Below are 22,059 nucleotides of genomic sequence, written 5' to 3'. Positions count from 1 at the left end.
TGCGGCGCAATTTGGAACAAGATAAAGATTACATTGTGGTTAAATGCTTGCCAAAAGATAAAATCTTAGCCCCATGCGGAAAAGCGAAAACCGTGAATACTATGCATATCTGCACTAAAATCTTCAGGTAAAGTGCACAGAGTGGTCCAAAATAGTGCATAGGGGTGAAGGTTTTCAACTGTGACATCGTATGTTCTTTTTCTTTAGTAATATTGCCGATTTTTGAAAATGGTGGGAAATCAAAATGACCGTTAAAATTTGGATTTACTTGTCAAATATTTCACAGAATATTTTACTTCCTAATGAAGTAAAAGGCCACATCCCTTCAGAGGGTAGAATTCAGAGAAAACGAGGAGAGAATAGGAAGATGTCATGAGGTCAACAAATTTTAAGCGTTACAGCTAGTGGGGCTTTAATGCTCTGTAATACATGCAAGTATTAATGGCAATAAAAATATGTATAACTGTACGCAGAAACTTTACACTGTAAGTTTTCAGAGTAGAAAAATGAAAGTTTATCATGCTCGTTAGTGTAAACACATGTGGCAGCTGACATGGGCCTCAGTAATCTCCATTATATTGGTATAGTAGCTCTCAGGTCGCAAATATCAGAGAATGTTCGAGATCAAGCACAGCAAATGAATCTGTGTGTGCAAAAAGCTGTTCGTGTGCTATCTCGGCGGGCGGGCTGGCGTTTTTCGGCCGACGAGAGGGCTTATCCCATCAAGTGAGCCTATGTTATGGCTCTTTCCTAGCTGTCCTTGTGTTTGTTTGTTTGTTTGTTTGTTTGTTTGTTTGTTTGTGTTTGTTTGTTTGTGTTTGTGTTTGTTTGTTTGTGTTTTGTTTGTTTGTTTGTTTGTTTGTTTGTTTGTTTGTTTGTTTGTGTGTGTGTATGTGTGTCTGTGTCCGTGACTTGTTTTTTGATCCACTCAAAAAGTCCATAAGCTATAATAATGAAATGTTGTATGTAATCTGTTCGTGGATAAACCTAGATATGATTAGTTTCTGGAGGCCATGGCTTGCATAATTCAGAGAACAGATGTATAAATATATAGTTTTGGCTCACATGCCACGTCTTGATGGGACGAAATTTTATGTGACTTTGCATTTATATTGACTTCATAGTAAGTTTACGATTAAGGTGTGGTTGGCTTAGCATGATGCCTACATACTCATTTTATATTTGACAAATTATTGTAATTAGGTGATATATCGAAACTTAATACACCAATCACCAATTGATCATACTTAGGTTTAAGTGTATGCAAAGTTCGACGGCAATGACGAACTGAAAATTAGCTCATTCAAATATTGCATGAACTTCTGTTGGTTTTATTTAGTTATGCCAAAAGTTTCAGACGGGTATGACAAAGTTTCATTTGTTATTTTGTATATTCAATAAATTTCTGTAATAAGGCAATGTTCCAAGACTTACTGCACTGAATTTGATGGGAATTTCACAGCATATTGGTCAAATTCAGTTTTACTTTTGCAGGAGATTTGATAAGCATGACAAGCAAACTATTGGTCCATTTTCATATTGAAAGAACTTTAAGACTTTTATCGAAATATAATCAATCGAATTTGATAAAACTTCTGAGGCACAGTGGTAAAACCTTCATTTATTTAGCCCTTAGATTTGATGAGTTTGCAAATGCTAATGAGCATATTTGCATATTTAAATAAAATTCTGTAATTACTACTGGCCCATGCATCAAAACTGAAAGTACTGGACTTAATTGCTACATTGTTCAATATTAGATTAACTATGTGTGTCACGGTATACCTCATCGACTGAGTAATTCCCAAAGTTGATGAGCATGAAGCGCAAGCATGATACTGAATATATTTGCATATTTTATGAGTTTCTGTAATAATACAATAGATCGACGCTGAATTCTATTATTTTGAGAGGACTTCAGACGTACAATAATTATACTTTATTTCAGTCATGCTAAAAATGTGAACGATGTGAAACATGGTATCACATGTGTGATTTCACTCATTTTTATTATCAATAGAGAAAAAGTAACTTTCATATGTTGCCAGACGGCTTCTACACGTATGATTGAGTGAATGTGCTTTGTGCACTCAGTACACTTACACAATAATAAAATGATTGTTCGGAAGATACGCGATGTTATATTGCTAGAGATATAGACTCTATAAATCTTCATACCTTTGGATGGAGACGATGAATTCAAGAACTTATTGCTGGGCTTGGGTAGCCAGCAAACAGAACACTAGCCTAGAAAGTTTGAGCGGCTAAGCGCCAATGATTGGCGGGCTATGACGTATATGTCACATGTCTGGTGACGTAAAAGAAGCAGCTCGAAGACGGCATGGGCCCGGACGCGACTTGTGTAAAGTCGAATTTCAAACTTTCCGTTTCGACGTTGTGAACGTCGGAACTGACTCAAACATCACACCGTCTAGTATGGGTGACACTCAAGAACATTGAGAGAGCATTCATTTGTGGTAAGAGAGACAATTTCTGACAGAACGATCCATCGAGCCCCAACCACGTGTGGGCGAGTGACGTAGTTACAACACAGGTCCAGTAGGCATAATTTGTGATGATTTCTTCCTATTATTATCATAAAAAATAATTATGAATATTAATAAATTATTAATATGAATGTTACAGAATATTAAAACTTTTTTACACACAATGTCGTCTACTTTGTGTAAATGCCATCTGGAAACTCCATTGTTTTGTTAATTATGATTGTGAATAAATTATGATTATGATTAATAAAGTCATATTTTACACATTGTAATGTGCTTATGTGAACAACCCTCTGGAAACCCCCATACAGTTTCACAATCTATGCCCAAATATACAAGTGACACCATTGCCAAGGTTCAGTCTACGGCGAGAGTTACCATTGCCCAGGTTCAGTCTACGGCGAGAGTTACTACACAGTGTATATAATGAGAAGCTAGCCAGCTCCACTCGACAGTAAACTGACATACCCATGAATTACCTCCGTTTTCTTCACTTCTGCATGTTGATTCTCTAAATTTCTCCCGGTGTTGGCAAGTCCATAAATCAGCCATCAAATCTACCCAGTTTTGGCCACTTAGACGGAAAATTTGTGAAGTTTGGGGCTGCGAGAAGGTATATATCGCCAATGAAATGATGCTGCCTAGCGGAATCGACAGCATCCGGGAACTTTTAGGGCCGTTTGCGAAATTTGAATGTAGCCGCCAAGCGGGGCCGAGGGCGGAGCCATGATTTAACGTTATTAGATATGCTGACATAATTGATCGTACGGCCAATGAACGCTCGTGACCTTTGATTAGACCTCTCATCAGTTGACCCGAATGTACATGTGTCTGATCAACATCAAAACGTGGAATGAGTTTCATTTCTCTAGTTGGACGATGTATTTTTCGAACTTTATAGCAGTTGTAAGGTTGCTCCAAAGCAGCTTACTGGGTATGCGATCAATGGAGGTGGTAGCTTCAGCGAAACGGGGACAGCATCAACTGAACAAACACCGCAGCAGGCAGCTCAATATAGATTGCTGCGATCGTGTTTGCCAGCATTATATAGTATATACACCTATTTGATGACACCGTCATCACGTACGTCCATTACAAGCGTCCAGATGAACTTCCGACGACAGTGAGCACACTGTCATCAACTGTGACCGACTCCTCTGCCCCTCCTCCGCCAAACGCATCAGCGACTAATCCGTAGCAATTAAAATGTTTCCACTAGCTGTGATATTTGACCGTGGCGGTGACCTTTGATTTGAACATGTTCGCCGCTGCGATATCACAGCTAGGTTTCCACGGTATCCACCTATTCCAGAAGAACCTACACCATGTGCACACCGTACCCACAAATACTTTGAATAGCAAGGAACACGACTAACAATTCCAGGCTTACAAACGTGCTGACATTTTCTTGCCCGTTCTCGTTTCAAAATTTTAGTGTTTTTTCCATAGACCCTGCTGCATCCGTGTGTAGCGTCAATTGTTTTTCCCGAAGACAGAAAGTCCTCGCTTCAGTTTCTGAGTGTGATAAAACTGCAGAGCTTCGGTTAGGATTTCCAAATCTGCCTAAGGCTGTTCGCAAATTGTTTTTCTATTGGCGTAAAATGTACCAAAAATGCGTACAACATGACTACATGTAAGTACCTATATATAACAGCTGTCTACGCGATATCGAAAACCGGTTCAAAAGTCAATGAATAAAGTGTTCAATAAACAACATCAGTGACAAGAATGTTTTTTCTTTGATATTAGTTTCACAATTTGTTCTGTTCTATTTTCTGTCGACGATTTTCATTTCTTACAAATTATTTAGACTACAACTTCCCACTATTGGCTTCGCTGCTTGACCTATCATCGCTGCTCTGAAGTCAAATTCACTAGTCTCGGGCCTTCCATGGTTATCACCATCAGATCATTTAGATCAGGCAAAGTCACTTAGACAGTTACGTTTCGATTTTGTAATCCTGTTTTGGGTACTGAACCCACGCGCTCACACGGGACAGATGAGACTGGAATCACGGCTGCAATTATGGCCATTTTGCAATAATCTGGAATAAGTTTGCAGACCGGCATAAAACTATTATTTTTTAAGTTTTCGTAGCATTAACTTAAACTTGATATTCGACCAGGAGATCTTCAGGGTTTACAAGTATGCATTGGGCGCAGCGGAAAAAAACCATTTTTTTGCAATAACGACGAACTCTATTGAACTTGTTACATTTTTATTGGTACGGACTTGAAGGAAAACGTGATTGACAGGATATTGCTGAATTATGAACATTTTTATCAGCAAACAATTTATTTTTAGTCCTGGATAAACTTCACATTGAAGGGAAACTACGTGTGCTCATGTCTTTGTTACAGAGACTGCGCTTTTTAATGCGTATCGGATTACGCAGACGTCATTTTACTTTGCGTACTTCAAAGTAATAACATGCTCGAAATACGCAGGATTTTGCGTTAACGGAAGCCCTGTAATAAAACTATTGATAATATTATTAAAATTTTACTTTTTCTCAGTATTTTTTGCAAGACATGGATATATTTGTCTAACATATTCATAAAAGAGTAACAGGTCCTCGTAACGCCAGCACGCGTACGCCTTTTCAATAAAAAAGATATCGATTTCAAGGTACATTGTCTGTGCTTTGTCTGTAAAACACGTCCGTGACTGTTTTTAATATTTTGCTGAGCAGCAAAATAGACGACAGTCAACGCTGCCTGTATTTTCATTGTAAATCTCTGAAAATCACAAGTTCAATTGGAAGGTGACTGCGTGTTTGTACGTACGTACGCTGTTTTGAGGTCTCCTCGCCAAGTCGCTGAACTTGACATATTTTCACAATGTCAACCGGGTATCTATCAAACAAACGCAACGCATCTGCAACCCGTCATCCGTTTGTAATCACACATACATAGCTTGGACCGTTGACTTGAGGCACCTCCATCCTTGGACAGACCATGAAGTAATCGTACAGTGTAAGTGTAACTTTCATGTGTAAAAAAGGTCACGAGCGTTCATTGGCCGTACGATCAATTATGTCAGCATGTCTAATAACGTTAAATCATGGCTCCGCCCTCGGCCCCGCTTGGCGGCTACATTCAAATTTCGCAAACGGCCCTAAAAGTTCCCGGATGCTGTCGATTCCGCTGAGGCAGCATCATTTCATTGGCGATATATACCTTCTCGCAGCCCCAAACTTCACAAATTTTCCGTCTAAGTGGCCAAAACTGGGTAGATTTGATGGCTGATTTATGGACTTGCCAACACCGGGAGAAATTTAGAGAATCAACATGCAGAAGTGAAGAAAACGGAGGTAATTCATGGGTATGTCAGTTTACTGTCGAGTGGAGCTGGCTAGCTTCTCATTATATACACTGTGTAGTAACTCTCGCCGTAGACTGAACCTGGGCAATGGTAACTCTCGCCGTAGACTGAACCTTGGCAATGGTGTCACTTGTATATTTGGGCATAGATTGTGAAACTGTATGGGGGTTTCCAGAGGGTTGTTCACATAAGCACATTACAATGTGTAAAATATGACTTTATTAATCATAATCATAATTTATTCATAATCATAATTAACAAAACAATGGAGTTTCCAGATGGCATTTACACAAAGTAGACGACATTGTGTGTAAAAAAGTTTTAATATTCTGTAACATTCATATTAATAATTTATTAATATTCATAATTATTTTTTATGATAATAATAGGAAAAAATCATCACAAATTATGTCTACTGGACCTGTGGTTACAAGTGAAAGGATAGACCGGAAGCTTTGGCGCGAATGGGAACTCACCGGCCGATATGGAACTTCTGTGTACCTACAACGCTACGCTGCGCTACCGACCGGACGTCAGGAACAGTAACGATCAGGTTTAGTAGATATACACGCTTGTAGGATAACAAGGATCCTATCCTCATCCTTCGAACCGTGTAAACTTTACCTACGAATCCGAACTTTTGACGGAATCGAAATCGTGCTTTAATAATCTCACACACACGACTGTAAGTCGATTTTGTATGAGTGATTCTTCGCCGCTTGGAGGGACTTTTATAGTTTGGATCGTGGGTGAAATTGGTTCGAAAAGTGGGCGATTGTTATTTCCCTACAAGAAGGCTTAGAATAGCGTGAGTGTTTGTACAAGTTGTCTGACACTGAAATACTGTTGTATTAGTTTGATAGAACTACAACTACAACCCTTTTCAGAATTAGAGCGCGAAGCCACTGCAGTGAACTGCAATAAAACTGCTCACACTAATTAGTTTCAGCTGTAGCCAGCTGGTAAAGTCGACAAGATTGTATGTCCCATGCAGACATTTTGTCTGGGGAAGTTGAAATAAAAAAGATTTGTATAAGGACCAGTGCGTGGTAATGTCACATTGTATCTTAATGTTGAACACAGGGTGCCAATCGTAAACTCTCATTTACAACTCGAGCCTCAGACAGAGCTAGTTTTGCCTTTGTACAAGCAGACTTTTTGGTCTTTATCAAGTAGCCTTGTTCAACACCAAAGTGGCCACGGCTACAGCTGAAACTAATTAATGTAAGCAGTTTTATTGCAGTTCACTGCAGTGGCTTCGCGCTCTAATTCTGAAAAGGGTTGTAAGTTCAGATTGACGTTTAGAGTTTACTGAATTTTACTAAACTGTTGTATTGTTCAAATATCAGTTTTGAGCCAAGCCTAGCTTTTACAGGCTGCTGTTGTTTTCTGTACTTATAAAATTACTACAGTGTGTTCAAACTTTGAGATAACTTTTATTTGCCATAGTGACCGGAAATACTGTAGAGTTGTCACTATTAGACTGTTGAGTTTGTTTTGAGTGCACACCATACGAACAGAGAACTGGTGTATTTCTATGTGTTATGAGTAAAGCCAGTTTAAAGACATTAAGGCGTACTAGCACATAGCTATCATATTTTCAGTGTTACTACAACAAGTTGTGACATCACGGAAACAGTTTCTTTGATGTAGTACTGTCAGTCGTTGCTATAGTTGTTAGCGAGTTGTCAATCATTGTACAATACAGGGGTATCTGCGAATACTTGCTGTTGTTGTTGATATACTTGTTGTTGTTATATTTATTCTTGGGTAATAAATATTGTTGTTGGCGGAACTGTTATGCCAACTGATATAATTGTGAGATTGCTTTCTATTGTACATTTAGAAGTAAATACCACCTATCTGAGCGAACTATCGCGACCAGGTTAAGAGGTCTCAGTGGAACGAAAGTGAGGAACATTTTAATTGTCAGTTTAGGCACAGACTTTCATGCCGTTTGACAATATATTTTCTTATAGTCACGCCTGGCACAACTTAAACAAATTTTTGTCAACTCACAGGTGTGACATATAAATGGCGCCCAACGTGGGGCATTAACTAACAAAAAGGTTGTGCCCAGTATCCAGATCAGGTGGTAAACAGTTGATAAAAGAATTATTTAACCAGCCTTGTCTGATGTTAAGAATATTAACATTTCATAGCATTATCAAGTGTATAGTGTTACATAAGTTTCAAAGTGATTTACTGTAAGTTTCGTGCTCTGTATGTCGCTGTGCGTGTGGCTTGTATTTGCAACTGTGATTTGCACAACGACTAGAATGGCATCGGATGAAACAACCCCTCGTTCGTCGGGCATGGCTGGCCGGGGAGTGAGGCGCTTGCCAGGAGTGTCGTCTGTCTCTTCAGCAGATACAGCAGTCGGTAGGAGAGCTAGTGAGCCACAAGACTTTACCCAAACAAATATAGAGAGAGAGATTTCTCTCAGGCTGGAGCAAGAGAAACAAAGATGGAGAGCTGAAGAGAGTGAACGGTTAAACCAGGCGAAGGAGCAATGGTTGTCAGACAAAAGACAAACAAGAGAGGCTTGGAAGATAGCCATGCGGGCAGAAGAAAATGAGAAAAATGTCCAATTTCAGAAAGAAGTAGAAGAGAGGTATAGACAATGGGAAATTGAACGGCGTGATTGGGAGCATAGAGAACAGTACAGGTGTGCGAAGGAAAACTGGGATGCTGATGATGGAGTCGGTGGTGCGGTAGGAGGAGCTAGTGAGGCACAGAGTACGCCTGCGCGACCAGACCGATCCAGATCGCCCAATTTCACGCCTGCTACAGGGGAGACTCCGCGCTCCAGATCAACAAGGCCGAGTACAGGAGAGTACAACATACCCGCCTCTTCACGTCAAGACTTGTTTGAAGATGAGATCGCTCGTCTAGACAGTGCATTAGAGAAAGAAAAGACGACCATCGGCCTGTATGGTAAAAAGTGGCAAACTGCTGACGCTACCCCTACGACCTACAGAGACAGCGATGGTAATTATACAGCCGTGTACTTGGGAGACAAACACAAGTTAAGTACATTTTCCGGTGATGTAAACCGCAAGTCTGATGTTGACTTCCAGACATGGGAAGGGGAAGTCATGACGTACATACATGGAAATAAAGAGTCTGCCATGTCGATGTGTCAAACTATCAGAGCGTCGTTGAAAGGCGGTGCGGTCCAACTAGTTGATGGAATGGGACCTACAGTCACGTTTGATCAAATGTTGAGGAAATTACGCAAACGCTATGGTAACGTTCAATCAGCAGAAACCTTACTGGCAAACTTTTATAGTAAGGGTCTTCAAAGAGACAATGAGAGTATAGCCGACTTTGCTAACCGCTTGGAGGAGGAATTGAATAAGGTACAGCAAAAGGGTGGTATACCCAAGTCAGCGATGGATGAACGACTGAGAAGCACATTCTGGAGAGGTTTACGAGACGAAGGCGTTAGAGACAGTATTCGTCATCGCGTAAGTCAAGTTAATGATTTTGACGAGATGGTAGGGCTTGCACGAGAGGCTGAGGAAGAAGTCCGCGAGCGAAGACAGCCCCGTCCTTCGACATCGCGTTCAAAATCAGCAGCTGCCCATCAAATGATTGCAAATGAAGACGAGGAGATGGCAGACAACTCAAAGAGGACACTGCTTTCTGAAGAGGACATCATAGACGGTACAGCTAGGGAGTTTGCCCGACAACTTGAGCCAACTCTGAATTCGGTTATGCAACGCTTGGACATGTTAGAGGCGAAGGTTAGTTCCACTTCGGGGTATTGCACACAGGGTCCAAGCTCCACTACCAATGCCAACCAACCCAGACGTAAGCAACAAACAGATAGACAGTATGCGGCTAGCCCCAGGGCACCTCGACGCTGTTTCGGATGTGGCGATGTGGGCCACCTGGTGCGAGACTGTCCAAACCCTAAGCAACAGAACTCAACATGCTACCGCTGTGGAGAGGGAGGACACTTCTCTAGGGACTGTCCACAAAACAAAGATGACTCTAAACAAACATCGCCAGCGTCTGGCAAGTTAAATAACAAGGCTCGTAAGTCGACCAAAAATGTTCGACCAGAATGTTACCCACCTGCTAGGTATCAACGCAGGCGGTTACAACGTAGAAAACGGTATCATGCGTCAAACAGAGATGATAGCACGACACCACCGGATGTAGACACGACTGGCCAAATCCTGCTGATGATGCAGACGGATATACGCCGCAGAGTGGTTGGACCAGCATATGAAGAGACGATTGTAGTGGATGGCCATGACGCCCGCTGCCTAATGGACACAGGTTCGCAAGTCACTACTTTGAGCAAGTGGTTTTATGATAAACACTTTTCAGACCGCCCACTGGAAGCATCAGCTGATGATTTGCGTATACTTGGAGCCGGTGATCAGGCAGTTCCAGTATTAGGGATCCTGGAAGTACAGGTGAGACTGCCGTCAACGATATATGGTGTAGAACAGACAATGGACGCCCTGGTGATAGTTGTCCCCAACACCGAATATGGAGACCGGATACCTATAACACTGGGCACGAAGGTGTTAGAACCATGTATGCGAGCTGCGGCAGTCATCAGGAAATCAAATCAAAATAAAGTTGACAAGATGTCTGTCCCAGGAAGACGAGCGTATGACAGAATTCAGTCCAGATACTGTTTCGCTGGCAAGGATGGCCATGTGGGGTTGGCACGTGCTCTTCTGAAGAGACCAGTTACGATTCGCCCGGAAAGTAGTGTCATCGTGACCGGCAAATTGTCAGGCACAACTGCGAATGATGAATACATAGTTAGCGTTGAACCAGCAGTGTCACCCAGCTGTGCAGCAACGGCCAGTCCAGTTGTTACAGCGATGCGTTGCCAAGTGGATCAGTCTACAGTTCCTGTCAGGTTATACAACAGTAACAACCACAACATAACAATCAGACCTGGCAGTGTTATCGCGGAAATCAACGCAGTAACAACTGTAGAAAGTGTCCCTATGAGTAGACTGGATGCAACCGTAAACAGTATACAGGCTGACACCAACAGTGACTCATGTGATGACATTAAAGGCACTACTATAAAGGGTGTCAAATTTGACCTAGACCCAGCATTGTTCTCCAAGGAACGTCTTGGAGTGGTGTGTGATTTGTTCCGTCGGAACTTGGGTACATTTTCTACTGGCGATACAGACCTTGGGAAGTGTGACCTAGTGAAACATCGCATTAGACTCACGGACGACATACCTAGACGAGAAAGACATCGTCGACTGCTGCCAGCAAAGTACGCGGAGCTTCGTCGATTGATACAAGACATGATGGATTGTGGCATCATAAGGGAGTCCAACTCGCCGTACGCAGCGCCGATTGTCTTGGTCGGGAAGAGAGACGGGACAACCCGGCTATGTATTGATTATAGACGTCTGAACAGCAAGACAATCCGGGACGCCTACGCGCTTCCAAGGATCGAGGAAAGTATGGAATGCTTGAAGGGAGCTGACTGGTTTTCCACAGTTGACCTCAAGTCCTCCTACTGGCAACTACTGATGCATGAAGATGATATCGAGAAAACAGCCTTCGTGACTCCAGTTGGGCATTACGAGTGTCTCCGTTTACCCATGGGGCTGTGTAACAGCGCTAGCAGCTTTCAACGTGCATTGGAGAAGTGCCTCGGAGACTTGGTTAATCGCACGTGTATAGTCTACCTTGACGATATTGTGATATTTGCTTCAACGTTTGAGGAGCACTGCCAGCGTCTTGATGAGGTACTGAAGCGGTTGAAGAAGCATGGGTTGAAAGTGAAGGCTTCTAAGTGCCAGTTTTTTCGGCAAGAGGTCAGCTTCTTGGGACACATTGTGTCTCATGAGGGGGTGAAGACTGACCCAGCAAAGACTGAAGCGATTAAGACCTGGCCTGTACCCCGCAGTGCTAAAGAAGTCAAAGTTTTCCTTGGAGTGTGTGGCTATTACCGCAGATTTGTAGAAGGCTTCTCCAAAATCGCGAAGCCCCTGAATGACTTGACCACAGGACTCTACGTAAAGCACAGGACGAAGGGCGGAAAGATGGTACGACAGAAGCCACCAGAATTTGTGTGGACAGAGAAGTGTCAAGTGGCATTTGACACCTTAGTTGAGCGTCTCACAAACCCACCCGTCCTCGCATATCCTGATTACTCCCTGCCTTTCGAGCTGCTCACTGACGCAAGTCTACTCGGGCTTGGAGCAGTGCTATACCAGGTACACGATGGAAATGTAAAGAGAGTGGTGGCATATGCCAGTCGTGGGCTCTCAAAAAGTGAGAGGAAATACCCAGCCCACAAGCTGGAGTTTTTAGCGCTAAAGTGGGCTGTGACGGATAAGTTCTCTGACATGCTGCTATGCCGCCATTTCCTGGTATTGACTGACAACAATCCCCTAGTGTACGTTACCACCAGTGCCAAGCTAGATGCTACCGGACATCGTTGGATGGCAAGGTTGGCAGATTATGACTTTCGGATTGAATACCGGCGTGGAGTACTCAACAGAGACGCAGATCCGCCCTCTAGAAAACCACAGTCAGGATACTCAACAGATGCAGAAGGATGTCCTCACTGGCTCGATTGGGTCCCTCCAACCCCTAAGAAACAACAGTAATGAGTAGCCAGATGGTCGTGGCAATTCTTGAAAGTAAACTTATCCCCATGATACCAGCCATGGAAATTATCGGCAAAATTCCAAGATGTAATGTCCAGACATTGGCTGACCTGGTGCCAGAAGGTACTACGACATTACCCACCATTAGTCATGCTGAGTGGAAGGATCTACAACTGGCAGATCCGACGATCGGCACGATATACAACTATGTCCAAAGAGGTGAACCGCCTGACCGTCAGCAACGTGCATCAGAGACACGCCAAGTATCTGCAGCATTGCGAGAATGGAAGAAGTATCAGATGCGTAATGGTGTGCTCTACAGGCAAAGAACAGAAAAGAGCGGTAGGATAGTGTACCAGCTATACTTACCACCCAGCCATAGAGAGACTGCCATGGATGCATTGCATGATGAGATGGGTCATCTGGGCCAAGAACGTAGTATAGAACTGATGAGGTCACGATTTTACTGGCCGGGTATGACAGATGACATCATCAACAGAATCCGTTGATGTGAGAGGTGCACACGCCGGAAGATTGCAGCTGGAGGTCGTGTGGTTGCTCCCTTGGTGCCGATATTGACAACGATGCCCTTAGAGTTACTGTGTATAGACTTCCTCTCCCTTGAGCGATCAAAAGGAGGATACCAGGATATCTTGGTCATGACAGATCATTTTACTAAATATGCCATAGCAGTGCCGACTAGAAACCAAACTGCCAAGACGACTGCGAAGGTCTTGATGGACACATTCCTGCAGGAAGTCGGCATCCCAACTAGGATCCACTCCGATCAAGGGAGGAATTTTGAGAGTCGGTTGATTGCTCACCTTTGTACCTTGTTGGGCGTGAAGAAGTCGCATTCGTCCCCATACCACCCACAAGGTTTGGGAATTGTGGAACGCTTTAATCAGACTTTACTGGGCATGTTAGGTACGTTGCAGCCAGAACAGAAACAGAATTGGGCTCAACAAGTCAAAATGCTGACTCATGCATACAACTGCACAACGCATGAGGTCACAGGTTATTCCCCCTGGTATCTGATGCATGGACAACACCCGAAATTGCCGATAGACTTATACCTTGGGTTAGAGCCTACTGATGAAGCAGAGGGGACATATGACCAGTATGTGGAGAAGCTGCGAAAGGACTTGCAAATGGCCTACAGGATAGCGGGCAGCAGAATGGCGAACAAGGCGCAGAAGAACAATTACCTGTATGACAAGAAGGCAAGAGAAGCTGAACTGGAACCAGTCGACCGTGTGTTGGTGCGCAATGTGTCTATCAGAGGCAAACAGAAGCTTGCTGATAAATGGGAACACAGTCCTTATCTAGTCGTGAAAAGGGTGAACCCTAACATCCTAGTCTACGTACTGAAGCCAGAGTTTGGAGGGAAGCGTAAGACAGTCCATCGTAATTTACTGATGCCATGCTACGCACTACCAGCAATTCCTCCAGATTGCCCTATGCGCATACCAGGGAGACGACCCTCCAGACCAAATACCCGCATAGAAACTCCGACTAGATATGGAAATAGAGCAGCTGCAGAACCGAGCGATGCAGAAGGTGAGTTCTTCCAGTGATGAAAATTGGGCTCAGAGAATAAGAGTACGACAAAGTAGTCCAACAAGACCCACAGAAGTACAGATGCCAGAAGTCAATTCACCCGCACAAGAGTCACATTCTGATGGTGATACAGGAGCCATCAGTCCACCTCACGATCAGCAACGGAACCAGTCAACACAGATGGATGGAGCATCGTCAGACAACAACCTGAACAGCAATGTGTCGCTACCCACTCTACCCGAGGACAATGTGGGAAGGGCAGGACCAGATGTTCAGCCAGAAGACGCAGCTGCGATGTCATGTGGTACTGACGACAACAAGAGTGCTGAGTCTACAGATATGCCAGACACCCAAATCAGCAATCCAAATGTGAATGCGACTGCCAAGAGTGATGCAGTGAGTTCCGTGCATTGCGAAGAGGATGTGGTGAACGTTACCAGTCAGGCGTCAGAACCAAGTCAACATGGTGAGGATGTGACTGATTCCCCTAGCGTCAAGGTTGGAACGGAAGTAGCAGACGACACAGCTACAGAGCGCTGGTATCCAACAAGAAATCGACAGAAACCACAGTATTATGGCTACAGTAATACGAGGTATGTCATCGACCACAGGTTGAATGCAGAAGCACCAGTGTTTGTGCCAAACAATGAATTAGTGGGATATGAACCACTTCAGATGCCTTGCTACCCTGTGGTCCAAGGGATTAGAACGAGAATAGAGTTACCTGGTCTGAGAAACAGAGAAGTATACAGTCATCAACTTTCTGCGAGAAAGCTGGCTGCCAGGAGAAATTCTGAGAGAGAGCCAAGTTATGTTGGAGTCTGAAAGAGGGACGAGATTCGTCGCATGCCTACTTCACAGCCGAAACCACCTATTTTGGGAAACAACCCATATCTATCAGACTGGTGATATATACCATTACCGACAGTCAGCCATGGACGACTATAGAGTGATGTTACCAAACAATTTTAAGTTATGCATTGACCGCTTCCACTCACCAATTCATTTACAGGTGTGTATGTGCCATACAGCTACTATGTAAAGAGGAGCCCGTTTGTGATGGAGTATTTCAAAGGGTCCTGCCACCAGGTGCGTTAGGTGGAATTCTCGCCCTGCTGCGTTGTTCCTGTACGCGCTATCGTTTAGCGTAATTGCAAGATTTTGAGTTGACATTTATCCTTCTCATATGGCTTAGCAAGCTGGGGGACAGTGTAACATGTGGCAGAGAGATAGTCGGCCATGGCACGAGTCGGCAACAGAGTACTAGAGATGTGTTGGTACAGGTTGGATGTGGAGGCGTGTTGGAGATTGGTCAAACAAATATGCGCAGCATAAATATAAAGACGGCGGCAACCTGTCAAGTCGCTAGCCTGCGTGTTTACCAAAGTCTATGTGTTGTTTTGTTCTTTTATGTTAACAGAATTTCTTACAGTATTTGTTTTAGGTGTAAGCACTGACTGTTTGCAACAGACGAGCCAGTCATTCATTACCTATATGGCTTCAATCTCTTTTGCTTACAAGGTTACCAGTGTAATGTTGTAGAGTCACCCCAACAGTGCCCACCTGGATTGTCCTTGGATGACCCTTGGTCATATCTGTGAACATTTGTATTATGTAACTGTTCTCCTGCATGTATTTACACCTCACCCCTGAGAGGGCTTACCTGGTATACCTTACGTACTAGGGTGGTTACTTGTAGGTAGGACTTCCAGATTGTCAAGGAAGAGCAAACGCATCCTTATTAGACCGCAAGTGTAATAGGTCTGTATTAAGATGAAGTTTAGCTGTTGTAGTCAAAGCCACTGTAAAGAGTTGTGTGGTACATATTTCCAAGTAGGGGCAGTTACAGGGAGGGTTGTTGGCATGTCTCCCCTTACACTCCCAGTCGGCCGATGATCGACCAATGGTGGAAATGGAGGATAAGGGATGACATGCTTTGGGGAGGGAGGGTATCACATGTGTGATTTCACTCATTTTTATTATCAATAGAGAAAAAGTAACTTTCATATGTTGTCAGATGGCTTCTACACGTTTGATTGAGTGAATGTGCTTTGTGCACTCAGTACACTTACACAATAATAAAATGATTGTTTGGAAGATATGCGATGTTATATTGCTAGAGATATAGACTCTATAAATCTTCATACCTTTGGATGGAGACGATGAATTCAAGAACTTATTGCTGGGCTTTGGTAGCCAGCAAACAGAACACTAGCCTAGAAAGTTTGAGCTGCTAAGCGCCAATGATTGGCGGGCTATGACGTATATGTCACATGTCTGGTGATGTAAAAGAAGCAGCTCGAAGACGGCATGGGCCCGGACGCGACTTGTGTACAGTCGAATTTCAAACTTTCCGTTTCGACGTTGTGAACGTCGGAACTGATTCAAACATCACACCGTCTAGTATGGGTGACACTCAAGAACATTGAGAGAGCATTCATTTGTGGTAAGAGAGACAATTTCTGACAGAACGATCCATCGAGCCCCAACCACGTGTGGGCGAGTGACGTAGTTACAAGTGAAAGGATAGACCGGAAGCTTCGGCGCGAATGGGAACTCACCGGCCGATATGGAACTTCTGTGTACCTTCAACGCTACGCCGCGTTACCGGACCGGACGTCAGGAACAGTAACGATCAGGTTTAGTAGATATACACGCTTGTAGGATAACAAGGATCCTATCCTCATCCTTCGAATCGTGTAAACTTTACTTACGAATCCGAACTTTTGGCGGAATCGAAATCGTGCTTTAATAATCTCACACACACGAGTGTAAGTCGATTTTGTATGAGTGATTCTTCACCGCTTGGAGGGACTTTTATAGTTTGGATCGTGGGTGAAATTGGTTCAAAAAGTGGGCGATTGTTATTTCCCTACAAGAAGGCTTAGAATAGCGTGAGTGTTTGTACAAGTTGTCTGACACTGAAATACTGTTGTATTAGTTTGATAGAACTACAACTAAGTTCAGATTGACGTTTAGAGTTTACTGAATTTTACTAAACTGTTGTATTGTTCAAATATCAGTTTTGAGCCAAGCCTAGCTTTTACAGGCTGCTGTTGTTTTCTGTACTTATAAAATTACTACAGTGTGTTCAAACTTTGAGATAACTTTTATTTGCCATAGTGACCGGAAATACTGTAGAGTTGTCACTATTAGACTGTTGAGTTTGTTTTGAGTGCACACCATACGAACAGAGAACTGGTGTATTTCTATGTGTTATGAGTAAAGCCAGTTTAAAGACATTAAGGCGTACTAGCACATAGCTATCATATTTTCAGTGTTACTACAACAAGTTGTGACATCACGGAAACAGTTTCTTTGATGTAGTACTGTCAGTCGTTGCTATAGTTGTTAGCGAGTTGTCAATCATTGTACAATACAGGGGTATCTGCGAATACTTGCTGTTGTTGTTGATTTATTCTTGGGTAATAAATATTGTTGTTGGCGGAACTGTTATGCCAACTGATATAATTATGAGATCACTTTCTATTGTGCATTTAGAAGTAAATACCACCTATCTGAGCGAACTATCGCGACCAGGTTAAGAGGTCTCAGTGGAACGAAAGTGAGGAACATTTTAATTGTCAGTTAAGGCACAGACTTTCATGCCGTTTGACAGTCATGCCTGGCACAACTTAAACAAATTTTTGTCAACTCACAGGTGTGACAATAGCAATAAATTCATTTGCATATTTAGGCCATATAACTGAATACATTGACTTTGATCAGACTTCTAAAGTACATCGCTTGTTTTTTGTTGAATTTGTTCCCAAAGTTTGTGAGCGTGACAAATGATAATAGCTTTGATCGCGATTTCACGTTTGTTACTAAATATAGCAGCACGCTTGCGACATCGAACAACGCTGCCTAAAATTCGGATAAATTTTGTTGTTGCATGCGCGGGTGTTGTTGCAGCTTGTAGTCTGGACCACAAATTCATACGAATAAGTGTGACTTTTAGTAGTCATTGTAGGACTAGCAGGTTTTATTTTCGTCGTTTATGGGAAAATGCGGACGAATATTTATTTATGCATGTTAATGAGAAAGAAAATGACGTCATTTGCGATCAACGATATTCGTTCGCTTTCATATTTATTGAACATCTGTAACACATCAAACCTGAATGTTGAATTGACCATAAATTGACTTTAAATTCAATCATGCTGAAAGACCTATGAAAACTCATTTAGTTGTTTAGAGGTCGCTTGAAGTGTCAACTCAACTAAACTTTATTCCTTGTGCCAAAACATTGACCTGTAAATTCGCATGGCTCCTTTAAGAATATTTGTAGACCCTAAAAAGCGTCAATTGTGTTTGTGTGATTATCAGTTGGGCCTGGGATCGTCATCTGAGTCGCCATATCTGCTCATGTCTTGGCGATGATAAGAGAGCTCCCTGAAGAGGCGATGCCTTCACCGTCAGATGGAGCTTGGTCATTGTTCCGATATGATCTCGTCATGTTCGTATTTGTTCTAAGCCTATCGCTTTCTATTGGAGTGAAGCACACCCAAAACATTTCTATCAGTTTTGATAAAACGCTGTCACATATTTTCATGAAATACATTCTAAAGCAGTAAATGTACACGTTTGAAAGGGATGCCAGGTTTCTGGACATCTCGCCCTGGCAATCCGTTCAGGTCATGTAAGAAAGAAGTTTTACTTCTACAAGAATATACTTATCACATTCCCTGGTACATTTCAATCGAAGTGATATCAAAATCAGAAATAAACACATGGAAACTAAACTTAAGACTGAGTTTTGAGAATCGGAAGTTGGGATTTTGATATCCGTCAGGCCTAAAACCTTAAAACTGAAATATGTATACTTTTTCGGAAGTAGCCTACGCCGTTAATGTTTTGTCATAACTCAACTTCAACTAACCAGAACATATCAGTTTCCCAAACTCACGCAGTTTAATCTCTGAAGTGACCGTTTTCTATAATAAACTGTTGTCAGTTAACTGGAGACAAAGCTGATGTATTTTGTCGATATCTCCTTTACAGTTTTGTTTTCACGACAACCAAGACGTTTACTGGACACATGACTCCTCAAAATAGGTTATCTTTGCTACATGCGACATCTTGCACGCTAATTTTATGCAAATATATATTTTGACAATACTTAGTTGACTCCCTACTTCAGAATTCCTTCCTACGTATACGACTCTGCAACTTGCTGCAATGCTCTATCCTACAACACAGGTATACCCTGTCTCATAATAAGATTTACCAAAACTCCTTAACACAAGGAATGATAGGCTTACATACAAAGCAGACATCGCTTGAACGTACTTATTGGGAAGTGCTAAAGTACTAGGAACCTTTAAACGAGTCGATGTTAACGCCCCTGGATTTGAACAAGTGCAGCAACTACAAAGCTTGACCACGCCCTCTGCTAAAAACCATGAAAACACCAATTTATAGGAACGATCAGGTTAAATGAAGGGGAGAAAGTGGAAAACTTGATGAATGGAGGTGGTACGAGCAATGAGGAAAGGTATAAGTAGGACATAGGGCTACACTGCCTGTACCATTCGGTGTCATCTATGTAAATACTGTACTTCGACTCAAGAAGTGTACCCATATTTTTGTTGTTGTGTAATCCTTACATGTATCTCTACCCCACTGCATCGGTTTGTTAGATCATTGATGTAAACCTCCGTGGTCGGATCCTTTATAATTGACCTAGTGTAAATAACGCAGCCGAGATAGGAACGAGCTACTGATAGCAACAATTGCTAAACGGAAAAACGGAGTCAAAATGGAACCATGTAGATGTGTTTTTGTGTTCAATTAAAGTAAGAAACACACAAATATGAATACACATTCTTCCTATTACAAAGTTGCTGACTTACGGCAGTCACAGTGGAGTTTTCAGACTCGAATGGTCTTAATTGAACTTGGTAATCAGAAGATTATAGGCGAACACAGAATCTCCTCAAGAATATGTTTAACATACACATACATTAACATATTTCGCGCTGAATGCAAATTTGCATATCCTGCGTGCGTGAGACGTGCTGAAAAGACTGTCTGCTATCAGAGAGGTCGGTTTATTGGAAAGAATGTGCAGTCATAAGTAAGATTTACTCTGTGATTCTATCAGTGCAGATTTACTTGTTAAAATAGCTATCAGTTTTCTTTTCGCTGCACTTTTAGACGTTCAAAATTAACAGTAAAATAATTCTACATAAAATTGTAGGTACCTGGCAGCGACTCAACTACAGAGCGTTTTCGCAAGGCGAATGTTCCCTTGCTTCGACGAACCGAACCTCAAGGCAACCTTCGACATGATAATCAAGCGCAGGAAGAAACGTCATGCTCTGGCGAATATGCAAATTATTCGTAACGAAACTGATGGCGACTGGGCGACGTCATACTACGCTAGAACTGTCAAAATGTCGACGTACCTGAACGCTGTTGTAATCTCCGAATTTTCTCACATAGAAGATTACACCAGAGATGGCGTATTGGTATGAATATATTAAATTTAAGATTTTCGTCATAAGATTCAGTAATTTCTGAACGACCTGACCTTTGGTAATGCTTGGTCCAGTAAAATGTTGACCTATTGTTCACTATTTTAAATTGTCCCAACAGTTTCTTACGTGGATCGAATCGGCACACTTCGCAAGCAGACCTTTGAAGTCGTAGTAGGTTTGTTTACCTGACTGTCGTTTAAATGGCGGCTCAATGGTATAAATTGTGTTAAACAAGTGTTAATGGTTTTAGGACAGTCAAAGTAGTGCGCACCGAAACACCGACAGATTTAAACTTGTGCTCAACTTTCCTCTGGGAAACTGCCAACCATTTCTTTTCAAAATCGACAATACACCATACAAATTTGGAAATAGAGAAACTCACTGTCTATTTATCTTCACTAGAAATTCAAAATATCCGTCATCTCTCTGTTAACTGTAAAGGGAAAACTCAAGTGCGATTTTCACAAAAATAAGATGGTTCACTTTAGTCAACCAGATTAAAATATTCCCATACAACTGATAGACCAGAAAATTACTGTAAAAATTTCACCTCCAAAATACCTGTCCTAGAGGCGCATTCTACCTTAACTTGAATTATATAATTTTCACAACCATAAATATGACAAATAAAGATAATGAGATAATGACATGAAAACTTAAAAAGATAAAAAATCGGTAATATTTAAGGAGCAAATTAAACGCTTATTTACGTTTCTGTGTCTGTGCATTTACAACGGCTAAAATCAACCAACCAACATGCAAGACGCATATAGCCGCCCTTCTTTAATTTCAATTACACTGATGAAAGAGAGAATTTTGCATTACCCTTGTAGTTTCGCGTGTGGTGTCGCCCTGACATGGTACATACACTGGACTACTCGTTGATGGTTGGAACAAACATGACGGATTTCTACGCGGATATCATCGGCATTCCGTACAACCTCAATGGTACCTTTGTGAAAATGGGTGAGTGATTAGAAATGGGATAAAATCTATAGGCTTAAAGACTCTAATAAAAGTGATTCCTTGCAGTTACTCAAAATACATGGAAGTTCCTGGAGAAGTGTGCAACATTATACCTTGGTTCTTTAAATCATTTTAGAGCGATAGGTACAGTACAGTACAGTACAGTATAGTACAGACAGTACAGTGCAGTACAGTACAGTACAGTACAGTACAGTACAGTACAGTACAGTACAGTACAGTACAGTACAGTACAGTACAGTACAGTACAGTACAGTACAGGACAGGACAGTACAGTACAGGACAGTATAGTACAGACAGTACAGAACAGTACAGTACAGTACAGTACAGTACAGTACAGTACAGTACAGTACAGTACAGTACAGTACACTACAGTACAGTACAGTACAGTACAGTTCAGTACAGTACAGTATAGTACAGAAAGTACAGTACAGGAGTACAGTACAGTACAGGACAGTACACTACAGTACAGTACAGTACAGTACAGACAGTACAGTACAGTACAGTACAGTACAGTACAGTACAGTACAGTACAGTACAGTACAGTATAGTACAGACAGTACAGTACAGTACAGGACAGTACAGTACAG

General features: G+C 42.1%; 1 protein-coding gene across 1 annotated transcript in view; it reads left to right on the top strand.

Annotated features, from left to right (window-relative positions):
* Positions 1-22,059, top strand: part of LOC139135374 (aminopeptidase N-like) — a 38,379-nt gene that overhangs the window by 1,620 nt on the left and 14,700 nt on the right. Inside the window, exons 2-3 of the mRNA XM_070702737.1 lie at positions 20,206-20,476; positions 21,319-21,451. Coding sequence (XP_070558838.1) covers positions 20,206-20,476; positions 21,319-21,451 — 404 coding nt within the window. The remainder of the gene's footprint in view (positions 1-20,205; positions 20,477-21,318; positions 21,452-22,059) is intronic.

The sequence above is a fragment of the Ptychodera flava genome, chromosome 6, assembly GCF_041260155.1.
Source record: "Ptychodera flava strain L36383 chromosome 6, AS_Pfla_20210202, whole genome shotgun sequence".
NCBI lineage: Eukaryota > Metazoa > Hemichordata > Enteropneusta > Ptychoderidae > Ptychodera > Ptychodera flava.
The sequence above is the reverse complement of the archived record's forward strand: the minus strand, read 5'-3'. Positions and strand labels throughout refer to the sequence as shown.